This window comes from Protopterus annectens, chromosome 9.part0 (genome assembly GCF_019279795.1).
Source record: "Protopterus annectens isolate FY-2018-M chromosome 9.part0, PAN1.0, whole genome shotgun sequence".
Taxonomy (NCBI): Eukaryota; Metazoa; Chordata; order Ceratodontiformes; family Protopteridae; genus Protopterus; species Protopterus annectens.
In genome coordinates, this window is record NC_056743.1 from 1784713056 (window position 1) to 1784736696 (window position 23641).

Consider the following 23641-nt stretch of genomic DNA (forward strand, 5'->3'; position numbering starts at 1 on the left):
TTGTAACTAGCTTTGGAGGATTTTACGAGGCATCTCAGTTTCTTACTGAGGCTAGTAAGGGAGTTTTTTGCATCCTGGGATTTTCCTCTTTTCTGCAGAAGTTTCTTCCTTTTGCTGTAAAGTTTGTTTATGGCAGGGGACCACCAGATTGGCTTCCTTTTTTTGGATGAGAACATTTTGGTTCTATTTGGGATGGCACGATTCATGCATGAGTGGATGCGCTCGTACAGTGCCTTAGTGTATGATTCAGCAGTTGAACTTTCAGTTCCCGTCTGCATGGGTGTCATGAAGTTTGTCACTTCTGACTTGAGTAGCATGAAGTTGGCTTTGGAGAAGTTTTTATGGTGGTTTCTTTAGGGGGGGTGGGGGGGATGTGGATGTTAAGGGTGATTAGCTTATGCTCAGACCTGACTAATGAGGGGGTGACCATAGGTATGGAGCATTGATTTCCCATGTTGGTAATGACCAGGTCTAGGATATTGGAGCCCCTGGTGGGACTATGGATTAGTTGATCCAGGGCGTTGGAATTTATGAATTCCAAGAACCGTTGCACAAAGGTGTTGGGACATGAGTAGTTTTCCCAGTTAATGGCAGGGTAGTTAAAATCACCCAGTATTAGGTTTAGTATCATTTACACATCAGCCAGTATCTACAGCCTATATAAAAAAAAAAAAACTCTTAAGCAAACTAAAAATCTGCTCTGCAAATAATCTACCGAGTGAATTCCTTAAAATAACAGCAGGTAGCATATGTTTCCCCATGTACATAATCATAAATAGATGCATACAGGAAAACTATGTCCCCCAAAATCTTTAGAAAATCACATATCATTTCCCTCCACAAATATGGTACGTCTATAGTCATCAATAATTTCAGACCAATAGCTATCCTATCCCCCCTCGCTAAAATTTTAGAAAAATGTATTCACAAACAACTCCTACAATATCGCAATATCTCAAAGAAGGAAAACTTCTAACTCAAACCCAGCATGGTTTTCGACTCTCCCATAGCACAAATAACAGCTCTTAAGCCTTCTCTTCCATATGCCTTGAACTATCAAAGGCCTTTGATACAGCCAGCCATACTAAACTACTAGTGCAAATGTCACCCTTTGATCTAACGGTTTACTATTAGATTTTCAAAGCGAGCTCCATCGACTGCACTGTTGTCAAACATGGAAGTTTGAAAACAGTAATATCGAACACCAAAAGCCAACCTAGGAATGGGTTTTAACATGGGTTGAGATAGGGGAGAGGTTTGTAGTTCGGCAATAACACTGAACACCTATCACAACCCATGTTAAAACTGTTCCTAGGTTGGCTTTTGGTGTTCGATATTACCATTTTTGAACTTCCATGTTCGACAACAGTGCAGTCGACGAACTTTGCTTCGAAAATCTAATAGTAAACTGATCTAACACCATACACCCTAAACTGATTCAAGAATTCTCACCAACAGATGCCAGTCAGTAAAATGGCAATCAGTGCTCTACCCTTTTCTCCCTGTCAACACTGGCATCCCACAAAATCAGTCCTTTGTCTTCTCCTCTTTAATATCCTTACAAATAATCTTCACACTTGCACACAACATGCTTCTCACATCCAGTAGGCTGATGACTCAACACTTACATGTACTTCCAACAACCATATACACACCAACCAAATAAAACAAATTAAACAAGAATCCCTCACTGACACCGAAAAATGGTTACAAAATTCCCAACTCCTGCTTAACGCAAAGAAAACCAAACTTTTACTTTTCTATCCTAAATCTCTGTCTCGTGAAAAATAGAACTTTATTGGTATTACTAATGGAATATATTTTATACAAGTAATAACCAATGCAAAACTATTAGGTATGACCATCGACAACAACCTTAAGTTTGATTTACACATAAAAAATGTCATCAAAAAAGCACACCAACAACTAAGCTTACACTAGAGCCAGAAACTTCCTCACCTCCATAGCTATCTTCTGCCTTCTTCTTCTTTATGGTGCCCCATCTTCACTAATCTTCAAATCTCACTTACTCAAAAACTTGAGCAATGTTATAATAAAAGAGCCAGACAAGCATCAAATTCTCACTGCCGTACCGACCACTGCAATGCATTGAAAACACTTAACTGGCTAGAACTACCAGACTGCCTAAAACATATTCAGCTAATCACCACACATAAAATCATTCATTACCCAGCCACCCGGCCATCCTTAAATTCTATACTACAAAAACACTCCCTTAAATGGCCCCTGCAATCAAGTAATCAAGTTCAACTTACTGTTCATAAACCAACTAAATCAATAGGGTATTTGCTGTATCCTCAGTCCATAAGTAAAACATGGAAAACTATGCCCACATCTGTAAGGAGAGGCACACCCCTCAAAACCTTCACACACACACTCTTAAAAACTATCTAAAAAATACATGGCTCTGCTTATGTTCTACATCAGGTTAATCAAACAGCTCTTTAATTTGTAACTTAACAGCATTAACCTCCATCTTGCCATTACATTTTTATACAATTTGATGCTTTCTTGCCCCTTTTACCTACACCTTATACTGTCATCGCTACACAGTCTCCTAACTTTTCTTTCTCCCTTTTGCTTCTTCCCTATCCACACCCCACACTTTACTAACAAATACGTAAGTTTCTGTCTCCTACTTCCCCTCTCCTGCCTCCACCCTGTACTGTAAGACATGTATACTGAGTAAATTATAATAAACAAAAATCATTTAACTATCATGAAAAATCATATTGATCTGAATCATATAATTGTAAAGACCACTTGTCTCATGTATATAGTCCCCTTAGTAATATCTAATGTCTGTAATTAATGTGCAAGTATGTTTCCTCTAATATACGTAAAAATGATGTGCTATCCATTACTGTATATTCTTTCTTGTATGTGAAAACATTCATTTTTCCTCTTTAATAAGCTAATGTAATATGCAGTTGTCTCTGGAGCTTTTCTCCCTGGGCCTCTGCTGAAAATGGGTACCCACTCAGTTGGACGTTCCCGGTAAACAAATGTCAAATAAATAAATAATAATAAATTTGATTGGCTAGAGGGATAGCTTGTTTAAAAATGTTAATCTTTGTACCTGAGGTGTTTGGCGACTTTTGGTGACCATGCTACTTGAAAAGAAGTGTTGCTGGTTTCTGCTAAACTCTACAAAAGTTAAGACTTACATTACCATATCCACTGTTTCTGTACTTGTTTCTCACACTGTTTTTATCACATCTGCATTAACTGAATGTTTCTTTTTTGAATACCTGCACTTTCTGACCTTTTTTACAGTTTTTAGTTAGAACTGCCTTGGTTTCACTTTAGTAAGAGTAGACGGGACCCAAGTCATTTTCTGGCCCAGGATTGCTTAAAGAAAGGAAGAATGTGCTGGTTTTGATTGGCCACAGGTGTAGGTGTGTGTCTGTGTGTGTGTCTGTGTGTGTGTGTCTGTGTGTGTGTGTCTGTGTGTGTGTGTCTGTGTGTGTGTGTGTGTGTGTGTGTCTGTGTGTGTGTCTGTGTGTGTGTGTGTGTGTCTGTGTGTGTGTGTGTGTCTGTGTGTGTCTGTGTGTGTGTGTGTCTGTGTGTGTGTCTGTGTGTGTGTGTGTGTGTGTGTCTGTGTGTCTGTTTTTTAATGAAATCGCTGCTTTTTAAGTACCACAGTTGCACAATGCTTGGCTCACAACCTACGAACAAGTTGACTAATGTTTCAGCACTTGTTTTTGCATTGTTTTTGCCATAGCAGCAGTAATTCAGTGTTGAATATCTAGACTTCTCAGCCATTTTTACAGTATTTAGTTAGAATTGCTTCTCTCCATGCAGCAGCAACTAGCAGTGACTTGTATAGTCACCAATATCTTGCAGAGTAATTCCCTCTTGAAATCTGTGAAGACAATGATTTTTCACAGTGCAAGTTTCCCTTAAAATACCCTTACTGCCTACAGAGCTTTTTTTTTTTTTTTTTTTTTTTTAACTACTAGAGCATCTAGTTTGCGCATAGCCAAGCACTGCTCATCAAGTTCCTTGTCTTATTGACCTAGTCAATATTTAAATTTCCCTAGTAGATCAGTAGCCATGGATATGCACTTCCCGACTCACTTTCTGTGGCCAGTCTGGTTGACATGGGTATTCCCAGTCATTGTAGCAATTGCCTCATGTACACTAACAACCCATTTGCTCTTAATAAAACAGATAAAATATGAAAGAAAAGTAAATAACTAATGCTAGAGGCAAAATTCTCTCACAGACCCAAACTAATCAATACAGGTTGTCAGTGCTGTGGCACTTGCAGGTAGCCTTCCTAAAACACTAAGACCTCCTACAAAGCACAATCAAAGAAATGATCCTCAGCCATCATGTAAACACCCCGTTAAAACATTACCAACAGCTACACACAGTAACACTGTATCCAATGTCTCTACTGCTAAGCCCTTAAGGCAAACCAGTGCACAACCAAATTTCCTGGTCATTGGTGATTCTATAGTGAGACACACCAATGTCCCCCTCACCAGACTGAGTAAGGAGAGGAGTCACCATTAGCAGCCTTTCCAGAGCTAGGCTCCGTCAAGTCACACAGACACTCAGGTCATTGAAACAAGGTATCAATTTGACTGTCCTAGTCCATGTGGGTGTTAATGACCTCAGACATACATCCCTTGACTATATGAAGTGAGACATGATTGAGCTCACTGATTACGTGTCTCAGGCAGGTATGAGCCTAGCACTGAGCAGGATATTAACTTCTCCAAGGATGATGCCATGTTACCAACAGAAAATGATTCATTTTAACAACTGGTTTAGCTTCTGGTGTCAATCCAAGGGTGTGCAATATTTGATGGCCTGGGACGGCATGGCTGACAGACCACACTGCTGTGCCAGGAATGGTCTGCACTTAGCCCTTCTAGGTTTTTGGATATTAGCAAAGACCTTTTCCACCCCATAGTGCCTTTTTGGGCAATGTCAAAATGATAAACCCCTGATCTAAATGAATCTATGAAGGAATATCTGAAGGTGGCCCTGCTCAATGCTAGAAGCTTTAACAAGAAAGTCCACACACTGCAAGCCGTCATCTCCCTAGAGAGTGTAGACATCTGTCTAGTAATGGAGAAAAAGATTTAAAGTCAAAGACAGTACCCCAGTAATCAAGGTTGTAATGCCTTTCAAACATTTAGACCAGCTACTGCGCAGGAGGGAACTAAAGGTGGAGGAGTTTCAGCCTATATTAAAAATGACCTCACATCCAGACTAGTTAAAGTCTGTGACCCACTGGAACTCATACATGTGCATCTCACCATAAACAGGGTCTTGTACCATATCCTTGCAATGTATAGGACCATGTCCATGTCCCAGGAAACCCATAAAACCTATAATCAATATAGTAGAGTCCCTCACCATTAAACCTAATATGATCTTCATGGGACATCTCAATTACCCCTGTATAGACTGGAAATCCTACACCACTTCTAATGCACAAGCCCAGCGATTCCTACACTTCATTAATACCAACATCCTGGAATAATTGGTACATTCTTCTAGCAGGGGTACAAACATCCTTGACCTTGCACTCATGAACATGGGGGAGCGATGTTCCTCACCCAATGTAATGTCTTCTCTCATCAGATCTGGCCATAAGCCAATACTGCTTGAATTAAATTTTAAATCTGGGGACCCAGTGAAACCAAAAACCTTTAGGAATTATTGCAAGGCTAAACTCTGCCTACTAAGCACCCCCAAACCTTAAGTGTCATAGCATATGGTGGGCTACTTACACAATCTCTGTACAGCCATACTGACAACTGTATAGAGCAAGCTGTGCCCACACTTTTTAAGAATAAAACAAACTACAAATACAAGCCACCCTGGTGGAACAATATCAATCAGTATAACAAAAGAAAAAAATCTTGGCCAAGCATAAGAGGAACAAAGTCCTATATACTAACAGCCCTTTGGCCAATCTACACAGGCAGTTAAGACTGCTAATTAATACTTCAAAGGCTACCTTTGAAGAAAAAAATAGCTTCTCAGGTAAAGGACAATCACAAAGCTTTCTTCTGTGATGTCCATAACCACATGGGGAAAAATGCAACAATGGCGATGTCCATAACCACAGGGGGAAATATGCAACAATGGGCACAACTTATTGTAAATGGCATCGGCATCACCCGCACTGAATCAGAAACAATTACCAACCTTTCAGCTGACAGGTTCAGTTCAACTTTCTCCCCCCCATTTCTCCCAATAGTCCAAAGGAAATACAACATACTGCAATCCCCCCAACCATTACAAAGGAACATCATTGCACTTTCCAAGGCCAAAAACACTGCATCAATGGGCCCCAATAACTTCCCAGGATGCTTACTAAATAGCATGAAACATCAACACTCTAATCCACTTGAATAACTTTTCAGCTGGAGCCAACAGTTAAGCTTTTTGCCCAAGGAATGGAAGATAACTACAGTCATTCCCCTGCACAAAGGAGGTCCAACCACTGAACCGGGCAACTACAGGCCCATACGTTTTACCAGCCTCGTATGTAAGGCTACAGAAATAATCATTATGGACATGATAAATAATGACATAGGTAGCCTGCAAATGCTGGACTCATCAACGTTTAGTTTCATTAAAGGAAGGTCATACCTATTAAATCTGGTGGATTTCTTTGAGAGGGTCACCAAAGCAATGGATGAGGGTAAGACTGTGCACTTTGATACAATATGACTCAGACATTACAGACAAGTTCACTAATTTAGATATAAATCTTTTTATCACCCACTGGATTGCCAACTGGCTCATTAATAGGACCCATGAGGTCAAAATAGGAGAGGCTACCTCCATCAAGAGGCCAGTTACTAGCCAAGAGTCAACCCAGTGGGCAGGAATCTGGGTATACACATAGATATAGTAGCCATACCTTTGATCATAACGTGGCCACAGTGGTGAGGAAATCTTTTTATGTTGTTCAACTTATACGTAAGGGCATGGCATCTAGGTATAAAGAATTTATTATCCCACTGAAGTCTATCCTTGTCAGACCAATCATAGAGTACAATGTTTTCTTTGGTATGTACCTCACCAGGCATGTGCAGCAACTAGAGTGACCTCCGAGGTTCCTAAACAAAAAGAATGCAAGGTTTAACAAACCTGCCTTACGCAGAGTGCCTTAAAACCTTTTCCCTCTACTCAGTCTCCTACAGGCTGCTGAAGAGTAATCTATGTCTGACTTACAAGGCATCTGCACTTATAAATCTCCTGCATATTTGTAAGTCAAACAGTACCAGAAATACAGGGTCCAGAAATACAAGGTCTAAGGACCTGCATTTTGTCTGTGACTTAAACAGAACATGCTGGAAACACAAATATATGTCCAAGAGACTGCCCCTCCTATGAAAAAGGCTTACTATCCATGTGAAGCTGAGTCTGTCTATTACCCAATTTAAGAGTAACCTAGACCAGTGGATGGGGAATAGGAAATGTACACTGGGTCTGGTTCTCATGTCCTTTATGGACAGAGGTAGATTATAAATGCCTGGCCCTCAAAGTCCTATTTGGATATAGTATGTCATTATTCTTTTGGAAAAATTGGCTAGGCTTAGAAAGGTCCCTCCCCTCAAGTCATTAGCCTAGTAACAATCTATGAATTTGTCTGGAAAGGGAGGTTTCCCAGACGTGAGTGTCTATAGTAGCCTTATCTTGAAATCTCTTTCTTGGCATTTTTCCGTCCTTATGAGTAGACCTAGGGAACCTGTGAGAAAAAGAAGAGGACTAAGTTAGGTAGTTCCTCTGATACCTGGGAACAGAGATAATGAAGATTTACTTGAAATCTTACATCACATTTCCTTGTTCTGTAAGGATTTAAAAATGTCTGTGGCCTCAGGACCAAAATAACAGATTCCTATCAAAAGAAGAATCTAAAAGTGTAGCTTTAATATCCTCAGGAAGGGCTGGAAAACAAAGCCATGCAAATCTTCTGATAAGAGATACAATATCAGCTGACACTTCCACTGCATCACAGCTACACTTAATACTACGTCTTGTCATCTGGGTAGCCTGAACCACCATGGAAATAGCCTGCTGTTGTGTTTCATACAATCCAAGGTGAGAAAGGATTTTGTAAATTCAGACAACAGATATTTAGTCATTTGTATTTGGCAATTCAATGCTCTGAAGGCCAGAGTGCCAAAGGTATAAACCTTCTTTTCATATCTGTCCATGGCCCTACCATCTCTGTCTAAGGGTAGGGCATTAGCAGCTGATCAAAGGTTGTAAGGCTCATCTGTGGAAAGAGAAAACACACAGGGGTCTGCCAAAGGATTTTTATACAAGAATTTCAAGTCTTCAAGTACTTTATAGAACCTGTCAGAGGCCAGAGGATGAGAGTTGGGCGAAGTAGAAGTGAATGCAAAAGCATCCAGAAGAGGATCCAAAATTGAGGGAACTGGTGCTGGCGTACGAGTACCAACCTCCAGTAAAGTGTAAAATCAGACAGTTATCTAGATTCCCAGTCAAAATGATGCTTCATTTTTGTGACTGTTTTCTTAAAGGAGATTTTCCCCAACAGATAATTTGGGGGATAATGTATCCTCATTGCCAGAAGTCATTTGGCCTGGGGAGTGAACTTGAGATGAGTAGGCCAGGGGAATTTTCATTGGAATCAGAACCTCATCCTCCTCAGAAGAGGGCTCATGTTGTCTCTTTTAAGTAAGTAAAGGTGAAGGTGCAATGGAAAGGAAAGAAAGAAGGAGATTTGAGAGGAAAAACGGCCTTAAATAGGCCAAAATTCCAAAGGAGAAACATTTTAAGTCTTCTGTTTCTTCTTCTTCTTCTTAGCAGTGACATCCACTTTAATAAAATGTGGTGAATCTGAGCCTTGACATACTTCTATCAGAGACCCAGACACCTCTTTTTGAACCAGGATTTGAGGGATGCCCTCTGGTCCTTCAGACACTATGAGCATATGTTCGATATTATGAGCATATGTTCCCCTTGTCAACCATATCAGATTTGTCAGCTGTACGAGATGTGATAGTCAGATGCTATATCAGCCACCAGTGGGGTCGTGGTTGCGGAAGCCTCAGTAATGATCGTATGTACCGCAGACTCTTGCAATACCTCAACGGATGCATCAGAGTTTGACTGGGCAGATGATGGTTCAGGTCTAGGCCATTTGAGCTCCTTTTTAGGAATGAACATTATACTGGATGCCAAATGTTCCATTATTTTAGACTGGATGAGGTGCTTCAAGAGCTTAGTCTCTTAATAGGTATTTAAAAAGGAAAGATGTACACAGGGTTTTTGGGACAAACAACTACAAAATCTGACAATTCTTACAGTCATGTTTGGCTCCTAGACAAAACAGATACTGGGATTGGAGATCCTTATAAGGACTCTGCCTGTTACAATTACACTTCCCCTTCTTAGTTGACATCTAACAGATTAAACCACCAAAATACAAAGAAAGCCAGGAACGTTTCCCAGTGGGGCACTTACCTGAAAAAGCAAAGACATGAATGCCACCAACAACCACCCAAAGAACAGACTGATGGGTGCGAGACATGCATTCTGACTGTAAGCGAGACAGTCTGAGGATCTCACTCTCATATGCCCACTTATAGCCTTACGCCCATGGGCTTAGGTCATACATCAGACATATGGATGCATAGAAGATTATGGTACCCTGTCTGGACATCCAGGCTTTTTTGGCAAGATACCCCAATAGTACTGGAATACTGCAAAGATGATCTAAGGAAGGATGTGTAATGTTCACAAAAACCTCACCAAGACGGTGCTGGATACCAGGAAACTCAAAAAAAGTACCAAATCCTCCAAAACTTGCATAAAATTTCTTATATTAAAAGTACCACGAACAATCCAAAGAGTTAACCGCTTTCATCCCAGTAGGAACTTATTCAGAACTAAATTACCACAAAAATTTTGGGTGTTAAATAGGTTAGTAAAAAACACACACCCATCCAGTTAACCAATAAAAATAATTTAATGCTTAATTGCTTCAACTTTAAACATGAGCTGATGGACACTGCCTCCTTTAATCCTGGGTACTGGGTTGCATTCAACTTAATTTGCCATTTTAATTCACAAAGTTAAAATGTTCATCAACAGCCCTACCCTGCATATCCTTGTCTATCTTAGTTATAATTAAAAATCCAAAAACATGATCTGTGTTGCAACTCAAATGTCTATACAATGCATTAGTACTTTTTTGTTTCTGGATATCCTGTAAATGCTCATATATATGATTCTTTAGCCTCCTAGAAATCATCCCCACATAGAAAGCAGGACATGACTTACACTGGGCCAAATAAACAACATTTTTTGTACAAGAATTATATTTGCCCCCTATCTTATACAAAACATTTCTCACAGTAAAATCACTTCCACATAAAATAACTGAACAAAATGCACAAGCACCACACTTTTTCATACCTAGATGAACATGTCTTTTTTTCCACCACTGTCCTTTCTAACACTTTTTGAAAGACGTACCTTTCCTGTAAACTATTGAGGGTTCCATCTCAACCCTTTGGATAAGATTGGCGGCACTCCTGAAAAGGTCCCAATTTCTCTTAGTAACAGTTACTGTACTAAAAACCACAGGAAACACAAACCAGTTAAAAAATCCAGCAGCACAATGACAATCCAACAGAGATGGTGAAGTAATATCAAAAATTTAATGTAATACAATGGTAAGCGCTTTCGGCTGCGATATCAGCCTTCATCAGACAAATAAATGCACAAACAAAAGTCTTATATATCTATTTCTCCTCCTAACCAATTATCCAATTACTACAGACAAGTAGTTCTTAAAAGGGCATGCATTTTATAAATTATAAAACATATGTTATACATATATAACATATGCCTACCTATCTATTATTAGCTTTTAACTTTAAAATACTTTTAATAGATATAAAATCATTAAGACCTTGAAATTGCGTGGCATTAAGATAAACTTGCCACCAATAGTCTTTTTTGACTCCAATATAACTTTCCAAGGTCCTTTTCTAGGAGATGGAATAATTTGCTCCAAAACTATAAATTGAAATTTATGTGTGGGATAATGTACTAAGTGTCTATACAATGCATTATTACATGAATGCTTATTAATGTCGTATACATGTTCGTATATACGCTGTTTCAATTTCCTTTCAGTTTTGCCTATATAATAGGCCGGACAGTGTGAACATAATGCAGCATAGACCACCCCAGATGTATTGCAGTTATATTTCCCTTTTAACTTTATATGTATTCCACTAATTGAAACTTGTTCAGCTTCCAAAATATAAGAGCAATAACCACACATATTACATTTTCTCATTTTCCCTGTTATATTATACATTGTATTGGAACAAGCATTACACCAATCTTTTAAATTCTGGTCTCTTTTATAAATGATAGATGGTTGTGTGCCTAAAATCTTTGTTAAATTAATATCCCCTTTTATAAAAATCCAATTCTTACTGATTAAACTTCTTATATCTACAGAATCTTGAGTGTAAGTTGTAATAAAGGATATATTCACATTATTACTATCACTAACTTCAACACTACCAGAGTCTGTATCATTGTGTGTCATGATCGGTATATGTTGCAAAGTATCATCTACATCAAACTGTTGCATAGTGTCTATACTAGAATGTCCTAACAACGGTTTATAAAACCAAGTACTTCTTTTATGCAAAACCTCATGAAAAATGTTATTAACAAATTAATTAGGATAATCTCTATTTAAAAACATATTCATGATATCATGACATTCTTCAATAAATTCATCAAAAACTGATACCATGCGCGCAGCTCAAACCAACTGCCCCTTTATAACTGCCTTTTTTACCTGCTGCGGATGATGTATAGATGACTACCTACGACAGATTCTAAAAAGTCAAAGCACTGTAAGTTATCCTGTTCTGCATTTTATTTTGGTAATGCCAATCTTCCTTAATGAAGCTCATAAAGCATTTTACCTTCACCGAGGATGATTCCACAGTACGAACAAAATGTGAGTGACTTCAATAACTGGCTTAGTTTCTGGTATTTCTCCAGTGGGATTCAATATTTTTTAGCATGGGATGACATGGTTAGCAAACCACTTTGTTTTGTAAAGGATGGTCTGCACCTCTCACCTAGGCTTCCAAATGTTGGCTAAACCTTTATCTACCTCCTTAGAGCCTTTTTTAGGCAATGCCAAATTGACAAACAATTTGACCAGATAGTGTGCATACCCACCAGAAGTTCAAACATGCTGGTCATGGTACTCACCAATGAGGAAGAGGCTCCACCCCCTCACCCCTAGTGTCACATCCTCAATGGTGAGGTCAGGCCATAAAGCTGTCTCCTTCTAAACAAAAATCAACTCTGTAACCACAGCAAAACCTGAAACAATTAGAAACTATTCCAAAGCAAATTACCTTTTGACAAATTATCGCTTAATAGGATATAATGTCCCTCCCAACCCCGAGTTCACAGCAACTGATGCAGAATTGTTCACAGAGACCCTATACAGCCATGTAAATGTTTGTAAAGACACTGCTGTAACTACTATAAATAAACCCAACACAAACTTTAAAAAAGTCTAATCTTAATAGGGTGTAAACAAAAGGAAAAAAAAGCCATGGCTAAAACTTAGGAAGGGCAACTCATATAATGATAGGAGCTCTCTAATTAAACTAACAGGAAACTAGGAGAACTAATAAACTCCAACAAGGTTAAGATAGCCCCACAGGCTAAAGACGACCACAAGGCCTTCCACAGCTGTCTGACACATCAATGGCAGCAAACATCAGTGCGGTGAACTGGTGGTTAATGATAGCAGCTTCACTGAGCACTGAGCACAGTGACTCTGTAAATTTGCTGGCTAAACAAATTAGGCTCAAACTTCAACCCCACTCCCCTCTTCCTCCGTCCATGGAATATTTACTACCATAACCCCACCTACAACTAACAGGGAGTAGGTCCTGGAGACAGTCGCCAAGACTAAAAACACAGGCTCAGTGGATCGCTAAGGCTAAAAACACAGGCTCAGTGGGCCCCAACAATATCCTAGGATGCTTCTAAATAGCTTGAAACATGACCTGTCTGGACAACTTGTGTCATTTTTCAACTATAGTCTCAAAACAGGCTTTGTACCAAGAGAATGGAGAACTTCAGTAGTTATCGGACATCACAAGAGTGTACCCATCAACTAACCATGGAATGTAATGACCTGTTAGTCTGAATAGTCAAATATGCAAAGCCATGGAATGAATTATCATTGAAATGATCTACAAAGACATAGGCAGCCTTCAGACACTGCACCCAATCCAGTTTGTCTTTGTTAAGGAAAGGTCAAGCCTACTGAATCTGGAGAAGGTCACCAAGGCAACAGGGGAAAAATAGTGCATACTGGCAACCTGGACCTGGTTAAGGCATTCTGTACAATACCCTCATTGGTTATAGTTGATAAGCTTATTGAGCTGGACATAAACCCCTGCATGACTCACTGGACTGCCAGCTGAGAGCAGCAGGGTACCTCAGGGCTCTGTGCTGGGACCACTCCTATTTGGCATCTACTTCTCAGAGGTACAGGCTAATGCCAAGGGCCTTTGGCTGACCAGTTTGCAGATGACTGCAAATTGGGAGTGATCACAGATTTCCCCATAACAGAAATGTCTTACAAGAGGGGCTAATGCAGACAAGTGATTGGTGTCAAAGTTAAGGATTAAAACTCAATGCCAAGAAATGCATTATAGTGCTTTTTGGGAAAACTGCCATCCAGGCTAATTACTCCATCAATAAGACACCCCTAAGAGTTGACCTAGTAGTCAGGGATCTGGGAACATATGTAGACAGTAATATGGATTTTGACAAATGTAGTCAATGTACCAAGAAATCATTCTATGTTGCCCAATTTATAAGTAAGGGCATGGTATTCAGGTCCAAGGAAGTCAAAATGTCACTCATCACTGAGTATATAATGCCCCCTTCAGTATGTACCTGACCAGATATATGCAAGAGTTGGAAAGCCCACGTAGGTTCCTAACCAGAAGGATCCAGGGTCTAAACACACTGGCCTATATGGATCGCCTTAAAGCCCCATCTTTGTACTCTGTCTACTACAGGTCACTGAGAAGTGATCTATGCCTGACATAAAAGGCATCCTCAGATCCAGCTCTGACAAACATTTTGCACATCTGCAAAATGAACAGCATCACATCCACTAGATCCAACAATTTCAATTTTGCTTGTGTCATAAACAATATATGTTGGAGAGACAGCTAAGTCTCAGAGAAACCCCATGCTCTGAAACTGGCTCCCCATCCATGTGAAGCAGAGTCCATCCCTAACCCTATTTAAGTGTAACCTTGACCACTGGATGGGAAATCAGAAATTCACCCCAGGTCTGGCCCCCATGTCTCCGACAGATGGAGTTAGACAGTAATGCCCAAATTGACATACCTCACCACATTACCTCTAAAAAAGTCCTAACTAACATACCACCTCATAATAAATGCCTATGATACATAGGGACACAAATGTGTTAGGTTGCACTAAGAAGCTTAAAAAGGCCCTGGTGTCATTAGCCTAGTATATGTCTATGAATCCATGAACTTATGTTCCACAGACCCAAATGTAAAAACGAATGTTCTAGTATAAAAATGTTGATAAGCACTCAATGGATTTGGTCAGGTTGCATAATGTTAGGCTATCAGTGCCACACGTTTCACTGACCCCATTATCACTACTGCACAGGTATCACCTATGCCATTCCTTAAGGATGACAGCCCGGTACTGGAGGCAGGGAGTTACACTCATGGAAATAAGATCTAGCACACTGTAATGTTATAGGGGCTGTTAACATTGCAAGTAACCAGCCATCCAATGCAGTACTGGGAGGAATAATTCTTAAAAGGATTCACTAAATATAAGTATGTGGCAGCTTCATGAAGAGGACAGGGCAGAACAGTGCACTAGAGCTGTTCATTGCAGAGGATATTTGACATTGCTTATACTAGAAAGTACTTCCGGGGAAGAAAGTCCATAAAGTCTGACAACTACTCAGGTAAACAGCCTGTTGGGGATATTTTACAGACCAGCTTCTGACTGCTAGGTGGAGAAGGGAAACTGCTGACAAAACTGGTAGGTGAAAGGTAGGCATTGTGATTCACCTGGACAGGTAGGCTGCAGAACACGGAAAGACTAACACATGTTACACTAGATAGGTATGGGTGGGTGCACTCATTTACAGAATGATCACCAACATATAAGGTGGGAGTACATCAAGGATTTCAATCACTCACAGAATATGTGAGGTGTGTGGGTCAGCTAGGGACACCAATGACTGTTAGAAGGGGTTAGCCACTGGAGGAGGGAGCTTAAGTCTCTGCTAGGATGGGTGTACAGGTGTCTAGGAATGCTGCCATTAGTGATAAGTTTGCATACATTGGTAAGCTCTGATCACCATTAAGATGGTCAGATGGGACACTAACTCCAATCACTGCAAAGATGAGTAGGGGAACTGGAGGATGGGAGCCAGTCATTGCCAAATTTTGTAGATGTAGGCTAAGGGATCATTACTGCAACAAAGAGCTACAGGACAAGGCTGGGTGCTGCAGTCACTTCCAGTATTGAAAGGGGCACTCTGTTGTCAGAGGAATGCCTGGAAAGAATGAAAACTTCCCTGAATGTGATCTATTTAAAATAAAATATATATATAGTTTGTATGCTTAGTGCACAGGCATTCCAAGTGTCTGGAATATAGGGAAGGTGTGTTTCATTTATTTACTTATTTTATTACTTGTTAGGTGGGTAAGTGCACTGGGACCATAGATTTATGGATATATTTTACTGTAGCAAATGAACCAGCATGTTTTACAGGGGACAGATGAAACTGAAGCATGCAAAGAAAATACACACAGATGTGGGTAATTCAGGAAGTAGAAGTCTCCTTCACAACACCTGCTTCCAATGCATTTGCCCTGCATAAAAGATACATGAATCACATCTGTGCAAATGTTAACACAAAATGGCTGATGTGTACCTGAATAGTGCCAATGCATTCCATGTGCCCATTACTGTCCCACAGTTGACCTTAGCTGGCTACTATATGAGATAAGAAGTCAGCATAAAATCAATAAAACATCAGCTCAAGTTCAAACCAGGCACAATACTGACTTACAAGTTCACTCGCTGGATCGGTGGTAAGCTGTGCTAGTGTGTAAAAGAAACAGCCAAAGCTATAAATCCATACCCCTTTTATACTTGAATAAAGGTTTTGGAATTATTGAAAGTTTTTAACTTCCACGTCTGTTTCCAGTTTGCTTGAAGAGACTGTCAGCATTTTACATCTATAAAGTGTTTTTTGGTCTGCATAGACTTTAAACATCCTATTTAATGTGGAACTTCGCTTTGGATTTATAGCTTTGGCTGTTTCTTTTACACACTAGCACAGCTTACCAGCGATCCAGCAAGTGAACCTGTAAGTCAGTATTGTGCCTGGTTTGAACTTGAGCTGATGTTTTATTGATTTTATGCGGACTGTTTTCGTTCTTTTGCTCAAGCTCATTTGTGTGCCAGTGGTATTGCTGTTTACTATATGAGATAATTTTATTCTAACTTTCATAATCTATAGTCATTTTAGCTTAAATATTTTTCCCAGATACAGTCAAGACAGAGTGCCTTTTTTAATATCCAAACTGTCTCAGTACTGATGAAGTAATAATACATATTGCCAAATTAATTCTTGTAGTGAAATTGTCTCTTTTTTTTTAAATTATAACACTGTCAAATTATTATATGTATTATACTTGTTAATTCATTTCTTCACCCTGATTTTTTTTATCTACTTTCAGTCTGTCCCCAGCAAACCAGTGAAGGACACAATGTCACTACTACATAAGTGATGAAATTGTTCAACAATAACCCAAATAAACATACCTTTTGTGTGACCAAATTTAGATGGATACGACATCTTCTCTTCAAACTGGTCATTATAAAGCACATATGCCACACCTTCATTCTTAATTAAAAACAAGGTTAAATTAGAAACTTAAACACCAATATTTGTATAAAGAAACACTTTTCCAACACAATGTACAACTAGAGAATAAAAGAAACTTTCTGCACATGTCTTAAAATTATGCATGTTTCTTAAAAAAGCAAACAAATAAAAATTACTAAAGAACTATGACTACTTAGCAGAGAGGGAAGTGAATGTTGAAATGCATAGCAGATTCAGAAGAGGGTGGGCATGCTGAAAATGACTAGAAAGCTTATTACATAGTAGCATGCACTGTGACACCACAGAAAGCTTTACATGACATGACATTTGTACATGAGAAGCCTGCTGTCACTGCTAATACACAATACATGCGTCACACCTAATGGTTTCAGAGTGCAAAAAATAATCCATTATAATACTAACTGCTGCTCTGCAGAATTTACTTTCACCTGACAATTATTCTAAAGCTGATAAATACTGGATCCCCCCTTGAATAACACTAGCTACTAAGCCAGTTGTTAACAACTATTATTATTATTGTTATTAATACTATTATCATAATTATTATTGTCATCTATAGCTAGGTATCATTTTAGGTGAAGGAAAGATTCCACGTAGGACCAGAGTCTTCTCTGCATCTGTCACAAGGTTGAAGAGTTCTGACATGTCTGTCTGCATTTCCCACATAGACCATCACCATATCATAATCACACTTCTCTCAGGGAATGGTCCTGAAGACCCTTGCAATGTCTGTGATCAACCAGATAACAGTAATCTTATCCTTGTCCAGCCTGGTGATGGGGATGGGGGAATTAGGATGAATATCAATATAGTGAGTATTTGAATATTCATTCAAAAGGTATAGGGGTTGGGAGGGTGGCCTAATGGTTAAGGTGTTTGCCTTACAAACACAAGGTGCAGTGTTTAAGTCTCACAAGGGATAATTGGCTAGGCTTACAATGGCTCGCAAGGGCAGTTAGCTTAGTACTAACCTATGAACCTAATTACTAATACTCTCCTGTCAAAGCCATTTTACATTACTTGACTGGGAGCAATTCTGTTGTTAGTGACTTGTTGTAGGTGTGCACGGAGAGGGTGAGTTGAGGGACTTCCACTGAAGCCTCTTCTTACAAGTTCTAGCAAGTTTTATCAAGGATTGTTTTACAGCATCAACATACAACATTTTAGTGTATTCAGTTTAAAAACTGGGTAGTGGTTGAGAACAGGGTGTGCTCACTGTGTATTAATGTTTGTGAGAGGGCTGCCTTCATATTAGCTAAGTACTTACTACTCTCACAGACTTTTCCCCCAGGAAGCCAAGTGCTAGGAGGTGGCGGTAGAAGAGGAATATGTTTGCTGGCCCTCCATATTATGCAGTTCTTTAAGTGTTATCTGGTTAAGTGCACAAGAAAGCAAAATGTCACCTGGCTAAGTGGTGTTAACAAACACGCATCACAGTTATGCTCTCCGCACAGCTAGAAACAAACCAGAGCAGCCAGAATAAAGTAAGCACAACGTAATGCTGTTATGGCCACTATCAAGCCAGTGACAAATCAGAGACAAATGAAGGTTTGGAGAACTAATTTAAAGGAAAAATTAAAAAGTGCTCACTACATATTATTCAGTTACAGATATGGTGGAGCTGCATGGAGCACAGTTCAGCAATCGCTTATGCCATAAACAGCAATTAAATAAAACAAAAGGAACAAGAAAACCAACCAGCAAGTAGACAAGTAGAAAATAACAGCAATTTACTTTCTCTGGCAAGAATAACTAGCACATTTTGCAAAAGGGAGTCATCACGTGGATAAACAAACTGTTTTAATAATCCGTTATGGATTAAGTGCTTTAAAATACAGTTTCAGCAACAGAAATAGCAAAATAAAATCAAGTACAATATGTCTTTTACTTCCCTGGCGGGGAGATACTTGGAAAAATCAATGTAGGTCAAACAACACACAAAAAAACTTTATAACAGGACAAAAAACTCCTTAAACTGTACAGAATAAGGATTGGTATAAAAATATTACCAAGACAATGAAAAATACTGTAAAGACCAGTTATCAAAGGGATATCATTCCTGATAAACCTTGTTAATTTCTTCAAGGGATTACACAAGTAGTCAACAGTGGTCATGATGTTCATATGGCTTATCCCAGTCTGGCCATAGCATCTGATACCATACCTCATGCCAGAATTGTAAGCGAATTATCATCCTTAAATATAGATCCTTATGTGATTGAGACAGTTGCGACTGTATCATAAGACAGAACTCATAGTCTGTGTATAATATAAGGTGCCTCTTCAAATAATGTAGAGATAAACAATGATGTTCCCTTGTGGTCTCAGCTGGGTCCTCTCCTGTTTGGCATCTATTTTGTTCTCTAAAAAGATAACACGGAACTCTGAATAACCAACTTTGCAGGCAACTTCAGAGTGTAATGGTTAAAATCCCTTCAAATATCTGCACCCTTCAAAAAGAACTTAGCTTAGGTAATAGCTGGTGTACAGAAAATGGATATAACCTAAACACTAAAATGTGTAGTCTTGTTTCCTGCAGAAAATGGACGTTTACCCACAATGTGCATTATATATAACATACTCTTACAAAATGAAAAGGTAGTCAGGGACCTGGACACTTGGGCCAACACCCTCATCTCCTCTGATCAACACTTGGGCAACTCTTCCAGGAAATCCTTCTGCTTAATACCACTAACAACCAAAATATTTTATCTAGATCCAGAGATGTTACTGCCCCCTATATTCACCACTGATTTTACCCAGTATACAGTACAATACCCGAATTTGGTATGCAACTCATGCAACATCTCAACAAACTCAGAAAGCCCCAGAGGTTCCAAGTAAAAAAGATCTCTGGCCATAAGAACCTTAATTGTCAGGACAGGACAGACTAAAAGTCCTAACCTTTTACTCTGTGTCTTAGGGACTCCAGAGAGGTGATCTATGCCATCACTTACTGACCATTAGAGAGCCAGTGGCTCTTGACCTCCAATATCTCACTACAAAAAAAGCACGGTCCACAACAGAACCAGAGACGTGAACACATTCATCAGCAGAGTACGATGGAGAGAGAAATTCATCACCCAGCCTCCCTTTCTCTAGAATAAGCCTCCTCTGCAAGTTAAGCAAAACAGTTCAATGTCTTCCTTCAAACTAAACCTAAAAGCGGATATTGGCAAGGTATGTCTGGTCATTAGATTAAAATAGCTTTGAAAATCCTAGGAGTCCTACAAGTGTGAATATGCTGTGTTTAGAATAGCCGAATCTGCAAAAGGACCAACAGAATCTACAAGTACGTTGCTATTACACAGATGGCTATTCCCCGGGGATGCAAGTGTGCTGGTACTGCACTTTGGACCATTACCTGATCTCCTTATTAATCCTGGACAACCACATAAAATTCTTGGCTAGGGACTTCATTTCTTTAATGTCACAAGATGTTCCTGTGTATAACATGCAGCACTTTGGAATGTGGCTGGGAGGGAGAAACCACTTCAAAAACACACAAGATTCCTTGACATATAGATACCAGGTCCTGTAGTAAAGGCATGGTATACCACAGGTTCATAGGAGGTTACTAGGCTATCAGCTCTAGAGTCCTTACAAAATTAGCCATGTTAATCTCGAGTTGCCCCAATTGTCCTTTGTTAGATGGATGTAATTCACAGGGTGAGTCTATGATCAATACTGACTACCCCTGTCCAAGAGTGACATAGGTGCCACCCCCCTAGGGTGAATTTGTGGTCTCCCATCCATTTTTCTAGGCTGTGGCTGAATAGGGTCAGTTGAGAAGCTCTGCTTCATGTGAACTAGAAGTTTATTCCAGAGTAGTGGCAACCTCTGGAAAATCTGTCTCTCCAGTGTGTTCTGTTAATGTCACAGACTAGGCTGAGATACCTAGAGTGAGGGACTCTTTTGTTATCTGACTTACAGATGTGCAACATTTTCATCAGAGTAAGGTCAGAAACTGCCCTGTTGGCCCAGGCACAGGTCACCTCTCAGCAGCCTATACATTATAGAGTACAAGCTCTGCTGCAAATGCAATAAGAACTTAGTGCTATAGTGTATCCTAATAGATAGGTAGGGGTTCTAATCTTGCAAGTGGCAACTTGTGTGTGTGTGTGTGTGTGTGTGTGTGTGTGTGTGTGTGTGTGTGTGTGTGTGTATATATGTGTGTGTGTCCTTACAGCAGTGTACACATGCCTGCCTCGCCTATCTCTTTGCAATGGTTATACATTTTCCCTGCTGGACAGGGGCTTTGGGTGATGACTTGCCTAAACATGAGCTAAACACTTGGCTAGGCTTATAAGGGCCTCATGGTCAATAGCCTATTAACTTCCTATGACATTGTACTCTATTAATAGTCTGATGAGGGTCAAGTACAGTAGAGTTATAGCATCCTTAGACCTGGATGCAATGCTCTGACTTATGAGATGCACAACATGGAAGGCTTTCCTTACCACTATGGAAACTTGGTGGTCAAAGTTCAGATTGCTATCTACCTGTATTCCCAGATCTTGCACCACTGGGTTTTAACTTGGGGGGGGGTGCTATCGATACTATAATTAGCATGGAATTCCACTTTGCCAAAGGGGATAATAATGCACTTTTTGTGTTTAATTTTAGACCCTTGCTTTGGCACCAATCATTTGTCTGTGTTAGCCCCTCCTGTAACATGTTAACATCATTGTGGGACTCAATGATTGCACCCAATCTGCAATCAACAGCGAACTTGGTATGACAAAGGCAGTCTACTTTAGCCTTGACTTCCAAGAAATAGATTCCAAACAGTAAAGGGTGCAGCACAGATCCTTGTTATATGAAACTGATGAAGGGTCTACTAGTAGAGGTGGAGTCACAGTATGTTCTGTCAATGAGGCAATTAGCTACCCATCTAGTGAAATAAGGGTTAATCCCCAGCTGGGAAAGTTTCTCAATGATAAACGAGTGGGGCTTGTGCCAAAAGCGTTGGCTAGGTCAAGATGGGCGGAATGCACTGTCTTACCTTCATCCAGGTGACTTTCTCGAAAAAGCCTAGCAAGTTTAATAAGCACGATCTACCCTTAACAAAGCCAAATTGGGTTGGGTCTAGTGTTTGAAGGTCACCTATGTCCTTGTTGATAAGGTCTATAATGATTCTTTCAATGGCCTTGCAAATAAGGCTGGTTAGACTTATGGGCCTAAAAAAGAGGCTTGTTCTGTAGAAGGCTATGGGTGGTAAGGATGGCAACACTGCTTAGTGCGCAACTGGGTTGCCAGTAGTGCAGCAGGGAAGCTTGGGAGGGTTCCACTGACATATCTAGAGAAAAATTGTGTTTCAAGGCATTTGTGTCTACATAGGGGACCACTAACCCCAACTGTACAGAGTGCAGTGAAGTGCAAATGCAGGGCTTAAATACAGGTGAAATCAAACACTTTTATCTACCAATAGGAAAGCACACTCCCCCCACAATCCCCAGCTCAGACAAGACAGGATCCACACTCTTCTTCCACAAGAGTGCAGAGGTGCCTTTCTTAATGTAAGATGACTGGTTTAATGCTCATGTGTATCAACAACAGGCTAGATTCAGCAAGTCTGAATCTAGTCTGGGTTATCTAAGTATTAGTACAGTGCAAATCTAGTGCAGAGAATGAAGCAGTCACAAACAGTAAAACAGTAAAAAAACAAAAATAATGCAGCAATTCAATAAAAAAGTTCAAAAGTACAGAATAATCAGAAAATATACTTATTTTCTTATTTTTTTTGCCTTGGATTAAAGCAGAAATACTCTGGACCTCTAGCAAAGGATTGCAAACATAGAGCAGCTCCGGTAAATTGTGCCACCACTAGGCTATTCCTCTAAAAACTAACCCAGACACTTGTGACATATCAAGCATCCATTGAATACATGACTTCTGATTCTCAAGGCTTTTCATATGGCTGCTGCGACAGTCTATCAGAATTTGCTTCCTTGATTAACAGCATATACATTTCCTTAGGAAAACAATAAGCTTTATACAATTGTCATGGATACCCTTTTTCTTAGGTTGAATATAACCAGAAGCAGCTGATGATTTGTAACCAATGTGATCCTTTTCCACATAAATAATAACCAATTTTCTTTACATACCAGACCACACATGCTAAGGGCTGACTTTCAACTTTGGTCAGTGATATTAAAACAGATAATGCTGACTTTCCTGTACCATCTTAGAGTTTACCATACAGAAAGCAGAGCCAGTTCTCCAAGGCGAATCATTACATATCCACCTAGCAGAGCAGGATGGAATCAACTGGAAACACATCATCAGATGCTTTCCTGCCAGATGTTGCTGATTATCTTGCCAGGGAGTTTCTTCTCAAAATGATGATGTCACAGTGAGTTTCACTGCAACAGGTTGTATTGTGACAGCTGGTAGTGCAATTTTCAGGGGTTTCCAAGTTCTCTCCATTGTGATGTAACCATGGAGTTGGTATATATAATTTAAGGGGTGTGGGGACACTGGGAGGCACACGGGGACTTTCCTCACTACAAAAATATTTGTTTTTATATGTTATTTAACTCACGATTTTCAGATTATATTTTTCGATAAGCAGCGAGTCAAAGAAGTATGCTACAATGAGTGGTGTTGACATTGTTAAAGGAC

At 39.7% G+C, this 23641-nt stretch overlaps 1 protein-coding gene across 1 annotated transcript in view; it reads right to left on the reverse strand.

Moving 5' to 3' along the window:
• DNASE2 (deoxyribonuclease 2, lysosomal) overlaps window positions 1-23641 on the reverse strand; it is a 331195-nt gene that overhangs the window by 171030 nt on the left and 136524 nt on the right. The window contains exon 4 of the mRNA XM_044084650.1: window positions 16930-17011. Within this exon, the coding sequence (XP_043940585.1) occupies window positions 16930-17011 (82 nt within the window). The remainder of the gene's footprint in view (window positions 1-16929; window positions 17012-23641) is intronic.